This window comes from Rhinatrema bivittatum, chromosome 9, assembly GCF_901001135.1.
Source record: "Rhinatrema bivittatum chromosome 9, aRhiBiv1.1, whole genome shotgun sequence".
Taxonomy (NCBI): Eukaryota; Metazoa; Chordata; class Amphibia; order Gymnophiona; family Rhinatrematidae; genus Rhinatrema; species Rhinatrema bivittatum.
In genome coordinates, this window is record NC_042623.1 from 255,950,025 (window position 1) to 255,962,256 (window position 12,232).

At 45.7% G+C, this 12,232-nt stretch overlaps 1 protein-coding gene across 4 annotated transcripts in view; it reads right to left on the minus strand.

The window, feature by feature from the left end:
• SERPINI1 (serpin family I member 1) overlaps positions 1–12,232 on the minus strand; it is a 118,746-nt gene that overhangs the window by 31,032 nt on the left and 75,482 nt on the right. For all 4 annotated transcript variants that reach the window (XM_029615007.1, XM_029615008.1, XM_029615005.1 and 1 more), the window contains one exon: positions 4,848–5,052. In XM_029615007.1, the coding sequence (XP_029470867.1) occupies positions 4,848–5,052 (205 nt within the window). The remainder of the gene's footprint in view (positions 1–4,847; positions 5,053–12,232) is intronic.

The following is a 12,232-nucleotide window of genomic DNA, read 5'->3' on the forward strand; positions in this document are numbered from 1 at the left end:
AGTCCACAATCTGCAGGATATCCACCTCTAAGGGGTGCATTCTATTCAGCAAACACAAGGATTTGAATACTCTCTATACCCTGACATAAGCCACTGAAGTGGAAGGTCTTCTCACCTGAAGCAAAAGTTGCAATCACCGGCTCCGAATATCCCTTCAAACCGAGCCACCACCTCTCAAAAGCCAAGTTGCTAGACAGAAGTGATCCTCCCGGTCTGAAAATATGGGTCCCTGACGAAGTAACCCTGAGAGATGAGCCAACGAATGGGTCCATCTACCACCAGATGCAGAAGTTCCACAAACCATGGCAGACACAGCCACTCAAGTGACCAGAATCACTCTGCCCAGATGAGCTTCGATGCATTGCAGCACCTGTCCTACGAGCAGCCTCGGAGGAAACACATACAGCAAGAGGTGTATCAGCCACAGTTAATGAGCATATTGATGCCCTCCAATCCAACCTCTGACTGAAAAAGTGATCCATTTTCAAATCTGCCGGAGTCACCATGAGGTCTATCACTGGTTTGCCCCACCTTATTTGTAGCAAGGTGAAGGCTTCCGTCAACAACTCCCATTCCCCCGAATGCAGGCGTTGTCTGCTGAGGAAGTCCGCTTGCACATTGTCCACTCTGGCCACATGAGAAGCAGCCAGTCTCTCCAAATGTTTCTCCACTTACACGAACAGCTCTTGCACCTCCAGCGCCACTAGACTATTCTTCGTACCACCCTGTCGGTTGATGTACGTTGCTGTCATTGCATTGTCTGAGAATACTCACACCGATTTGCCCTGAACGAGCTGAAGAAACGCCAACAAGGCCTTGCACACTGCCCTGGTTTCCAGTCGATTGATCGACCAAGCTGCCTCCTCTGACGACCACTGACCCTGGGCCAATTTCCCTTAAATTACTCCCCCCATCCAGAGAGGCTGGCATCTGTGGTTATTGATACCCAGTCATGTATTTCCAGATCCGCTTCCTTCTCCAGATTGTGCCGCAAAAGTCACCAGAAGAGACTGAACCTGGCATCCTCTGCCAATGGTAAAGGAAGCTGAAATTCCTTTAATGGCAGATTCCACTGGGATAACAGAGCCCCCTGTAGAGGACATATGTGAACAAAAGCCTATGGCACTAAATCCAGCATAGAAGCCAAGGACCCCAGGACCTGCAGGTAATCCCAGACCTTGGGCACAGATTAGGTTCCACAACCAAAGAACCTGACTCTGCAACTTGAGGACTCTTTCTGAAGTCAGGAACACCTTCCCTGGTCAGGTATCGATGTGAGCGCCCAGCTATTCCAAGGATTGAGTCGGCTTCAGATGACTCTTTGTGAGGTTCGTCACCCAGCCCAATGCCCACAGAAGCTGGAGTACCTGCTGGACTGAATAACCACAGTCTACCTCTGACTTTGCTCGAATCAGCCAATCACCCAGATACAGGTGTACCAGGACACCCTCCTTCCTGAGAGCCACCGCCACTACCACCATCACCTTTGTGAATGCGCGTGGCGCCGTTGCCAACCCAAAGGGAAGAATTCGAAATTGGAAATGCTCTCCCAGAACCATGAACCTCAGAAACCGCTGATGTACAGGTTGAAATGGGATATGAAGGTAGGCCTCCGACAGATCCAAGGACGCTAGAAACTCCCCTTTGCGCACCATCACTTTCACTGTGCTCAGTCTCCATCTGAAAACGTGGCACCCAAGGCAGAGTTTACCTTCTGCAGATCGAGAATGGGTGAAAAGGTCCCTTCCTTCTTTGGCACCACAAGGTAGATGGAATACCTACCCTACCCCCTCTCCTGAGGGGGCACCAGAACAATGGCACGTAGAAGTTGCAAGCGCTGAAGTGTGTCCTGCTCTAACTCTGGGAAAAGCAGCAGGAGACTACAAAAGCGTCCTTAGTGGCTGTGAAAATTCTAAGGTGTAACCATCTCTTACTACCTCTAGGACCCACTGGTCTGATGTTATTCTGGTCCACCCCTCATAAAAAAAGATAAAGCCTCCCTCCGATAACTTCCCGAGAGGTGTGGACCACCACACCTTCATTGTTCGACCTTACTTCTGCTCTCCCCTTGGGACCCACCATCCCTTGGGGACCTGCGATGATTCTGAAAGGGCTGCTGTCTGCCCGAATTCTATTTCTGCGATGCCTGACAGGGGCTCTGCCTGCTCGAAATCTCCTAGCCTCTCGAAAAATAGGCTTGCGGCAGAAAGGACTTCCTAGGACCCTTCCTGTCTTTAGACAACTTATTGCCTTTTGAATCTCCCAACTGCTTCATGAGCTTCTCCAAATCCTCCTCTAAGATGATCTTCCCCTTGAAAGGGAGGTTTGACAGCTGGGCCTTAGACCACACATCTGTTAACCAATTTCATAGCCACAAGAGCCTTCGTGCTGCCACCCTCGAGACCATACTCCTGGCAGAAGTCCAGACCATCGGCCACATAGGCCACTCCCACCTCTAAACAGGCCACCTGCGCTGCTTCAGATGCCTTTCCTGAATGCTTATCATGTGCCTTCTGCACAACGCTGCCAAAGGGCCAAAGCTGAGACTTCAAAAAGCCACGAGCAGAATCTCCAGCTTCCTATCCTGGAGATTCTTGAGAGCTGCCACTCCCATCACCGGGATGGGTAATCTTCTTAGTAACAGCTGATATGATATGGCTGCATCCACCTTGGGAATTCTCCATAACTCTAAGGTCTGTTCTGGCAAGGGATATAATTCCCTCTTAGCTCTTGCGACCTTCAGGCCCCCCTCAGGAGATTTCCACTCCCGATCCAACTTCTTCACCTGGTCCCCACAATCCCTCCAGGAGCAGATTCATTCCTTCCTTGTCAGATTCTTCCTGGATATCTTTAATGCTGAGCTCCTCTAGAACCTGGGGAATCAATGGACCCAGTTCCTCTCTCTGGAACAGCCGGACCACTCGCAGGCCATCTCCTTCCATGACCGGAACCGCCTGAGGGTCTGGATCTTGCAAGGGATCCCCCAAGACCTCCAATGGATCCCGGTCCAGGTTTTGCCTCTGATCTCCCAGGGCACTAACAGGATCCTTGTCCGGTACCACGGACCCCCTTGAAGCTGCTCAGGATCATCCAGGCTATCCGACAAATCACCCTCCTCCGGGGTTCACCAGAGTCCCAGCATCCATAGGATCCCTCCAGACTCCATAGGCCCTCTACCCTTCTTGGCCATCCAGGACTTCCTAGGCAAGGACCACTATGCCCCTAACTCCTTCCTGGCTAAATAAGCCTTATGAAGGAGAAGCACAAAACCTGTGGAAAAAGCCTCCAGGTCACAAGCCCCACTCCATTCCCTGCCACCAGCAGGTTCCTTTCCCACCAGAAAAAGCATGGGATGGGAATCCCGGAGCTCAGAAATGGAAGCCCGCATTTCCGCATGTGCAGCCAAAATGGCCACCGGCTCCTCTGACCCCTCCCCTTGCTGGAGCCTCAGGAGCTGAGACTCCAGCCGCCTGCACTCTCTCACTGCTCCCCGGGAGTCCTGCCCCCCCCCCCCCCCCCCCCAAAGCACATTCGTGGAAAAACAAGGCCGCATTGAGGTAAGTTTGCCTCAGACTGCAGCCGCAGTAAAGTCTGCCACACTGCACAGGAGCTGGCATGTTGGGGTGGTCAGGCCTAAAAATAAAACGCAGCTGCCACGATAGACACTCGCTGCTGCCCTGGTGCTGAAATTCAGCACTAACTGACTCCGATGGAGGATGGCAATTCAGCCCACTCCCTCTAGCCTGCCTCTCGGCAGGAAAGCAACAAAAACCCACTCCTTAGCCCTGCTCAGGGCTGCTGCTGATCTCCTACTTCAACTTTTTTTTTTTTTTAAACTAAATTAAAGAGAGACAGGGCACAAAGAAACAAACAAGGGAAGAGCTACTCTACTCCCCTGCTTCTGGAGATAGGAGGCTGAGGAGTTAGGCCACCGAGGAAGACAAAGGCCCAGAAGAGGCAAGGGAACCAGGACCCCTGGCTATTTCCTCCCCTCCCCCACCAAAAAGGGGCAGAGTCCTGACAGGAATTGCCAAACCCCCTGCTGACCCACGAAGGAACCTAACACCTCGAGGGAGCTGAATCTTCTTATCCTTTTTCCAAACACCTCCAGACTGCAAGTATGCACCTCTACCATCTGCTGGAGACAGAGAAATACTGAGGGACTGCAGGTGGCAATCTCAGTTATGTAGCAGTGCCTCAAAGTTTTGTTTTCTGCTTCTATCTGCTGGTAGGGATGCATAAACCCACTTGTCTGGATGATCTGGGCTACGAACAGGAAAGATTTTTTTTTTTTTTTTACACATGCTATGGTCTCTTTAATATAACTTTTTATTTTATTGAATAAGATCTAGTATGACAGATACAGCAAGGTTTCGTGGCATAGCCTAGTAGTTAGAGCAGTGGGCTGTGAACCAGGGAAACCAGGGTTCAAAATCCTGCAGATTCTTCTCGTGACATTTGGAAAGTCACTTTACTCTCCATTTCCTCAGTTATAAACAGATTGTAAGTCCTCTAGGGATGAGAAAATACCTACAACAGTCCCTAAATTTAATTTGTTTTGAATCATCACAAAAGGCAGAATACAAATAAAGAAAAAAGAAGCCATGTTATCGAGGTCAGCCTGTTTAGATCATTACAGTAAAATAAATGAATTGCCTTGCTATGCTTTTCTTTCTTATAATTTCTCATCTACCTCATGGCCTATGCCATGGGCTCCAAAAACAATGCATATCAATGTACATCTGCTTTTGGGAAGTAAATATTTCATTCTAGAAATCCTGATACTTTGCTTAGTTTCCTCCTCCTCACTAAAATAGACAACAATATAAAATATTCTAGTGTCTCACCTTGGAAGATAAACTTCTACTTTTTGTTTCTTTACAGAGTTGGCCCACTCTTCAATAAGTTGTGCTTTCAGGAGAGGCTCCAACGTGACTAAAGGTACTTCTTGCCTGGAAAGAATTATCATCATACTTATCTCATCCCCTTCGTATGGCATTTCTAAAACTTGGTAGATACCTCCTGCCTCATTGGATCCGTCACTGAATTCTCCTAAACAAAAAAAAAAACAAAAAATGTAAAATATTCATAAGGAATCCTATATATCCATTTGTACCTTCATATAAGGAAATCTGGAAACAAAAAACAGATTACACAGAGCTACCATATTTCTCAGACTACGATGCACAAAGGGGGGGGGGGGGGGGGCGGTGTTTAAAACTGTCTTGCATCTTCTAGTCCAAAGGTACTCCCTCTCCTAAGTGGCTGGCAGGGCCTATCCCATCAGCTATTGATGACAGCTAGGAAGCGAGCTTGAGAGATGCACTAGAGCGTATGGACACACAAACAGAAATAGCTCCTTTCTGGGTCACAGTCACTGAAATATTGATCTAATTGTTTCATGTCAAAACAGTGCTGCACTTTACAGAGCTACTAGATCTTATTCAGAAAAAGGTTACATTAAAGAGACCGCAGCATGAAAAGGAAATTCTATAGCATCATCATTCATTGTGCCATTATGGGGGGAAAAAACCAAACAAACAACAAAAAAGCAAAAATCCAAGCAATGGGCAGGTTTCAGAGTAGGAGTTAAGTCAAAAGAAGTAACAGAGCTAGAAGGGAAGTGTGTAGAATTGAGATTTTATCTGCTGCAGGACTAAGGTTGATTTTTAATGTCCTATTTCACATTGCGGACTCTCTTCCATTGTTATTTTTTGCATTCATTTTCCTGAATTTTATCTTTTGACAATTTATCTTTGCTACAAATTGATGTTTTTGTCTTTTCATTTATCTTCTAACCATAATGGAGTTACAAAATTCTCTTCTCAATAGCTGAATAAACAAAAAGAAACATTAGTGAGTGCTGCTCTCTGGACATCTACCCTCCAACCAATTCAGAATAAAATAAAATAAAACCCAACACACACATACGTAGGAAAGAAGTGGGGCCTTCACCAATTTAAAGCAGTCTTTTTTTTTTAAACACTGCAACCTCTTGTCATAAGTTATAATTGTGTCTCATTACTACTTTTTTAAAATCTTTATTACAGCTAGAAACTTCATGTAAGCAAAATTAATTGGCACAGAAGGAACAAAAAAAATCAGTTCCACCTAGAAATCTCCATGCCTGATGAATCTGATTGTGTTGGACTTTGGCTCACCACCATTTTTGAGATGATTATAACTGGATTACAACTTTAAGAAGGTATTTGGATTTCTATAAATTATATACATATAGAAAACATCTTGCAACTGACTTCCTGGCCACCAGGAAGATATTAGGTTAAATCCCCCAACAGAAACAAAAAGGGAACAATTTAGACCTTAAAATCTCAGAACATCAGATGGCAATATGATTGATAACACTGTTCTCATAGACCAATCACTCATTGAGGTCTCATTGAACAATGACTTTAGACAGGTAGACAACTAGTTCCATGAAAGTGATCCAGAACAAGAAAACTCAGACCCCGGAAAACCTGCTAAATACACTAGAATTTCCCCATATGGATGAGAAACCATTTTATATAAACACTAAACGGACCAAGGAATAGAATGACAAAAGCATTAAACAAAACTGCACCCCTCTCAAAATGAAATCATATGCCTTCTCCACAGATGCTTACCTTCATACTCCAAAGAACTTTTAAGTCCTAAAATGCCAAGGGTGAAAACTAGAAAGGAGATGTCTCCTCTTCAAGGAGTATTTTGTACCACTACAATACAAATTACACATGACAACATACCAGAATGTTATAATAAAGTTCAAAAACAAAAAACTTCCATTACAGTATGCAAGCCAGAAACGCAGCTAAACACTATTTGAAATAATAAATCTGACAACCCCCATCCCCCCCCCACAATTGACATCTCTACATCGAAAGAAACAGCAAATGAAATTGCATCCTTTGATAATAAAATCAAGGACTTTCACTGAAACCATAGAGAGACATCTGCCACCCAGAGACAAAGATAAGCTTGACCCTGCCACATACACCTCAGGTATGGGAATCATTTACCCCAATCATGGAATAAGGTCTCCGAAATACACTGGCTGCTCTACACCCAATAACTTGTTCACTTGATTCTCGCCATCCAAGTTAGTAAAGCTAGCAAATGAGGGCTTCACATCCTGGGCATCCAAAATATAAAATTCCTCCCTTGCTGACAGCTTGATTCTCAGATTTAAAAAAAAAAAAAAATGCTTTAGTGCAGCCACTAATATAAGACAAATCTGTATCCAGACAAACCTGAAAACTACCTTCTGGTGTCCAATATCCCCTTCCTAGGGAAATTAATGGAAACAAAAATCATTAAGAGCTCAAATGAACGACTGGCTAGTAGGAAAAATCCCCCCAAATTTGGCTAGGCCCATACCAATATGGATTCAAAAAAGCAACAGAACAGAGAACATGCTTATTGTCCTGCTGGATGATCTAAGGTATTGCGACAGAAGCGAGATGGCAGTCCTAGTGCTATTTGATTTCTCTGTCGCTTCTGACATCATATCACAAAGCTATGTTCTTGACTAGTAAAAGCTGGCCTAAGTGGAAGAGTCCTTACCTGTTTCAATTCATTTCTGTCAGATGATGTTCATTTTGCTGAATCCACATCAGTACCCTAGATTCAAACTATGGGATCCTGCAAGGTTCCATACTGTCACCAGAGCTCTTATGCATCTCAAAACCACTGGCACATCTAATCCTAATTTTTGACATAAAAGAATACAACATCTATGTGGATGATGTCCAGTTTGTGTTGCCAATTGATTTGGACCCACTTATAGTGATAATTAAGCTAAGCAAGTGTCTTACAGCCATCCACAAATGAACAAAAAAAAATTAACCATCTAATCCCAACAAAATGGAGCTCCTCTGGGCATAAAATATGCCTAGACAAGTTCTTGATTTAAAAAATCCAATTCAGAACCTATGAGCTCCCATTAAGAACAGGTTGAAAACTTTAGTCTTGCTGGACTTGGAACTCACCATGTTCCCGCAAATCCAGGTGACAGTATAGCACTGCCAGTTTTAATTACAAACTTGCAAAGACTGTACCCACTCGGAGAAGAAAAACCTTCTCAGTTTTTCATGCCACCCAGCTGGATTACTGTAATGCACTGTGCAAGGGGTCCAACAGATATGGTCCCTCACCTCAAAACTCCAGACAATGCAGAACTCTGCTGTATGACTGATAGAAGCAGTCATGTGATCACATCACACCTGCCCTAAACAAACTATACAGACTACCAATACTGTACAGCACAAAACTCAAAATGGACACTGGATGTTCCAAGCTTTAAGAGGAAACAGGCCCATCCTACTTGAGCAAAAGTTTATCCTTACTCATGTTCTCCAGCCCACTAAGAGCCTTACTTTCTTCCTCAATATCAATTCCATTGTCAAAAGAACAGACACCCACAACAGATCCTCCATGGGAACAATAGTTGTTCTCTGGAATTCCTTCCCTGAAGAGCTCTGACAAATATAGGACTACTCCCATTTCAGAAAGCAAATAAAAGCCCAACTCTGGTCAAGTTTCTGATACCCTATGCATAACACAAAGATGCCAACTGACTACGAGAAACTGCCTGGCATCACCTCAAATGCTTTAGACGTACAGATGCAAACATTTTTTCTACTCTTTTTTTTTTTTTTTTTTTTTTAAACAGTTTAGTCACTAGTAGTTTTGTTATGCTACTACTAAAACTCAGTCAGTGTTTGTTCTAGTTAATATAAACTCTAAGATACACCTTTTATTTGCAAAATGTTGTAAATTTATTTTGATGTTATTCTAACCTATTATACATTTTTTCTTATTGTAAAGCTGCAAATGACCTTTGTTTATATGCTCCTATTCTAATCTGCTGTAAAGTGCTTTGAGTTAAATTTTTTTTATTAAAAAAGGTGGGTATTAAATCCAGGTACTAAAATTCTATGATACACCATTTATAATTTAATCAGTCTTGTCAAGCAATGTGCATTTTACAAATATTTATGTAATAGCTTAATCTAATGTCAACAACTAGGAGGTCTAGAGCACAGATTCTCAACCCAATTCTCAGGGTTCACCCAGTCATGACTGGTTTTCAGGATTTTTATGCATGCAGCTGTATAGGAAAATTGGTTCTTACCTGCTAATTTTTGTTCCTGTAATACCACAGATCAGTCCAGACCAGTGGGTTATGCACTCCCACCAGCAGATGGAGTCAGAGAGCAAAGCTTCGAGGCACTGGTATCCCAAGTGTGCCACCTGCAGCTCATCAGTATTTATCAATACCCAAGCAAAGTATAATTGACAAAAAACCATCTAATTCCCGAAACAAGGACGAACAGGAAAGCGCTCCCTCAAGAGTCCGAAACAAACGACTCCAATACCTGAAATTCAGGTTTGAACCACGGTTCATAACAAAAACCAAAATATTAAAGAATCATTCTGATAGATTCCCTATGTATAGCAGCTAACCGTTTGGTAAATCAGTCTTTCGGCAGTAGCACCCGGCCGGTATCCTGGACTGATGTGTGGTATTACAGGAACGAAAATTAGCAGGTGAGAACCAATTTTCCTTTCCTATACATACCCAGATCAGTCCAGACCAGTGGGATGTACCAAAGCCACATTACACTGGGCAGGAACCTGAAAGACCTGCTCGCAAGATGCTCTCCCTAAAAACTGCTTGGTCCGGATCCCTAACATCCAGACGATAATGCCTTGTGAAGGTATGCAGGGAAGACCAGACTGCAGCTCTAAAAATCTCCTCAGGCAACAACTGACACTCTGCCCAAGAAACGGCTTGCGCTCATTGAGTGAGCTTTCAAACCAGTCGGGTCGGGGTGACCCTTCCCGATGTAGGCAAAGCAAATAGTTTCCTTCAGCCAGCGAGCCAAGGATGCCTTAGATGCCTTTTCACCCTTCTTCGGACCAAAAGTTGATCCGATTTTCGAAAAGAGTTAATGACCTTAAAATAAAGGAGACTCCAGCGGACATCTAACAGATGAAGATCTCTTCCCATAGCGTGGTCACGAGCCCAATCAGGGAATCCGGGTAACTTCACGGACTGATCAACATGAAAGGCAGAAACCACTTTCGGCAAAAAGGAAGGGACCGTGCGCAGGGACACCCTATCAGCCAAGATGCGAAGGAGGGGAGTGCAATTCTGAAGTACACCTTGCGGAACAGATGGCCACCAAGAACAGTGTTCAAGGTGAGGTCCTTTAAGGAAGTGTGTCCCAGAGGCTCAAAAGGGGGATCATGAAGCACCCTCAACACCAGATTGACATTCCACTCTAGGCATAACTTGCGAAGAGGACGACAAAGGTGCTTCACCCCTTTCAAGAAACGGACAATGCCCAAGTGGCTGGCTAGAGGCCTGCCACCTACCCGCCCTAGGAGACATCCCAGGGCCAAAACCTGAACATGCAGGGAACCATAAGCCAAACTTTTATATAATCCCTGTTGCAAAAACCCCAAGACCTGAGGAATGGTCACAGACAACGGTACTACACCCCTTGCTGGTCAGACCAGACTTGAAATACCTTCCACACTCAAGCATATGCCATAGATGTTGAGAGCCGCCTGGACTGAAGCAGGGTGGAAATCACCTGTTCCGAATAACCTTTCATCCGTAACCACCACCTCTCAAAACACCAGGCTACAAGAGAGAAGTGATCCTCCCGATCCGAGAAAATGGGCCCTTGTTGCAGGAGGTTCAGCAGATGAGCTAGGCATAGCGGACCGTCTGTCGCCAATCGTACCAGGTCTGCAAACCACGGCCTCCGTGGCCACTCCGGTGCCACCAGAATTACCGAACCAGGATGGTCCTCTATGTCCCAGAGAACGCACCTGATCAGGGGCCATGGAGGAAAGGCATACAGGAGGATTCCGGTTGGATACTTGCAGACTACAGCATCTACTCCTACCGCCCCAATTTCCTACTTTCGGCTGAAGAACTGGTCTGTCTTGGCATTGACACAGGTCGTCATGAAGTCCAGTTGGGGAACTCCCCATTGGGCACAAATGTGCTTCCAACCCTCCTGGGATAGTTCCCACTCCCCAGGATCCAGCTGTTGACGACTGAGTAAGTCCACCTGCACGTTGTCCACGCCTGCCACGTGAGAGGCTGCAATGCCTTCCAGATGAAGCTCGGCCCAAGCGAAGAGGTGTGCTTCTTGTGCCATGGCCGGACTCCTGGTTCCTCTCTTGCGATTGAGATATGCCACCATGGTGGCGTAATCCGAGAAGACTCGAACCATTCTCCCCTGCACCAGGGACTGGAATGCCAACAACACTTTGTGGACTGCCCATGTCTCTAGGCGATTGATAAGACCAAGGACCAGGTTCACTGCGCCGCATGACCGAGGCACACTGCTCCCCAGCCTTGAAGGCTCGCATCCGTTGTCACGATCACCCAATCCGGGACTTCGAGGGGCATCCCCTTCTGGTTGTCTTCCGACAGCCACCATTGCAAGCTGGACCTGATTCGCTGCGACAAAGGCAGGGGCAACTGGTATTGCTCAGACATTAGAGCGACAGTAGATCTCTATGCAACGGTCTCAGGTGAGCGAAGGCCCAAGGCACCAAGTCCAACGTTGAAGCCATGAACCCCAGAACTTGTAGGTAATCCCACACTCTGAGGATTGGAAGCTGTAACAAGAGATGCACTTGTTGCTGCAATTTGTACATTCTGTTCATGAGAAACACCCTGCCCTGGAGGGTGTCTAAACTAGCTTCCAAATACTCCAGATACTGTGAATGAGTCAGGTGACTTTTCGCTTCGTTGATTACCCAGCCTAGGGACTGGAGACAGTGGATCATACAAAACTGTCTGCTCGCCTTCCGACTTGGTTCGAATCAGCCAATCGTTGAGGTCGCCGCCACCACGACCATCACCTTGGTAAAGGTGTGCGGAGCCGTTGCCAGTTCGAACGGCAACACCCGGAACTGAAAATGCTGACCCAGGATCTTGAATTGTAGGAATCTCCGGTGAGTGCTACGAATCGGGATGTGTAGATAAACCTCTGTGAGATCCAAGGAGGCGAAGAACTCTCCCTTTCAAACCGCTGCAATGACTGTTCGAAGGGTTTCCATTCGAAATCGGGGCACCTTCAAGCAGCGATTCACCTTCTGTAGGTCCAGGATGTGTCAGAAAGTGCCCTCCTTTTTGGGAACCATAAAATAAATGGAGTACCATCCCCTCCCCCGTTCCCTCTGATGGCACAGGGACGATCGCCTT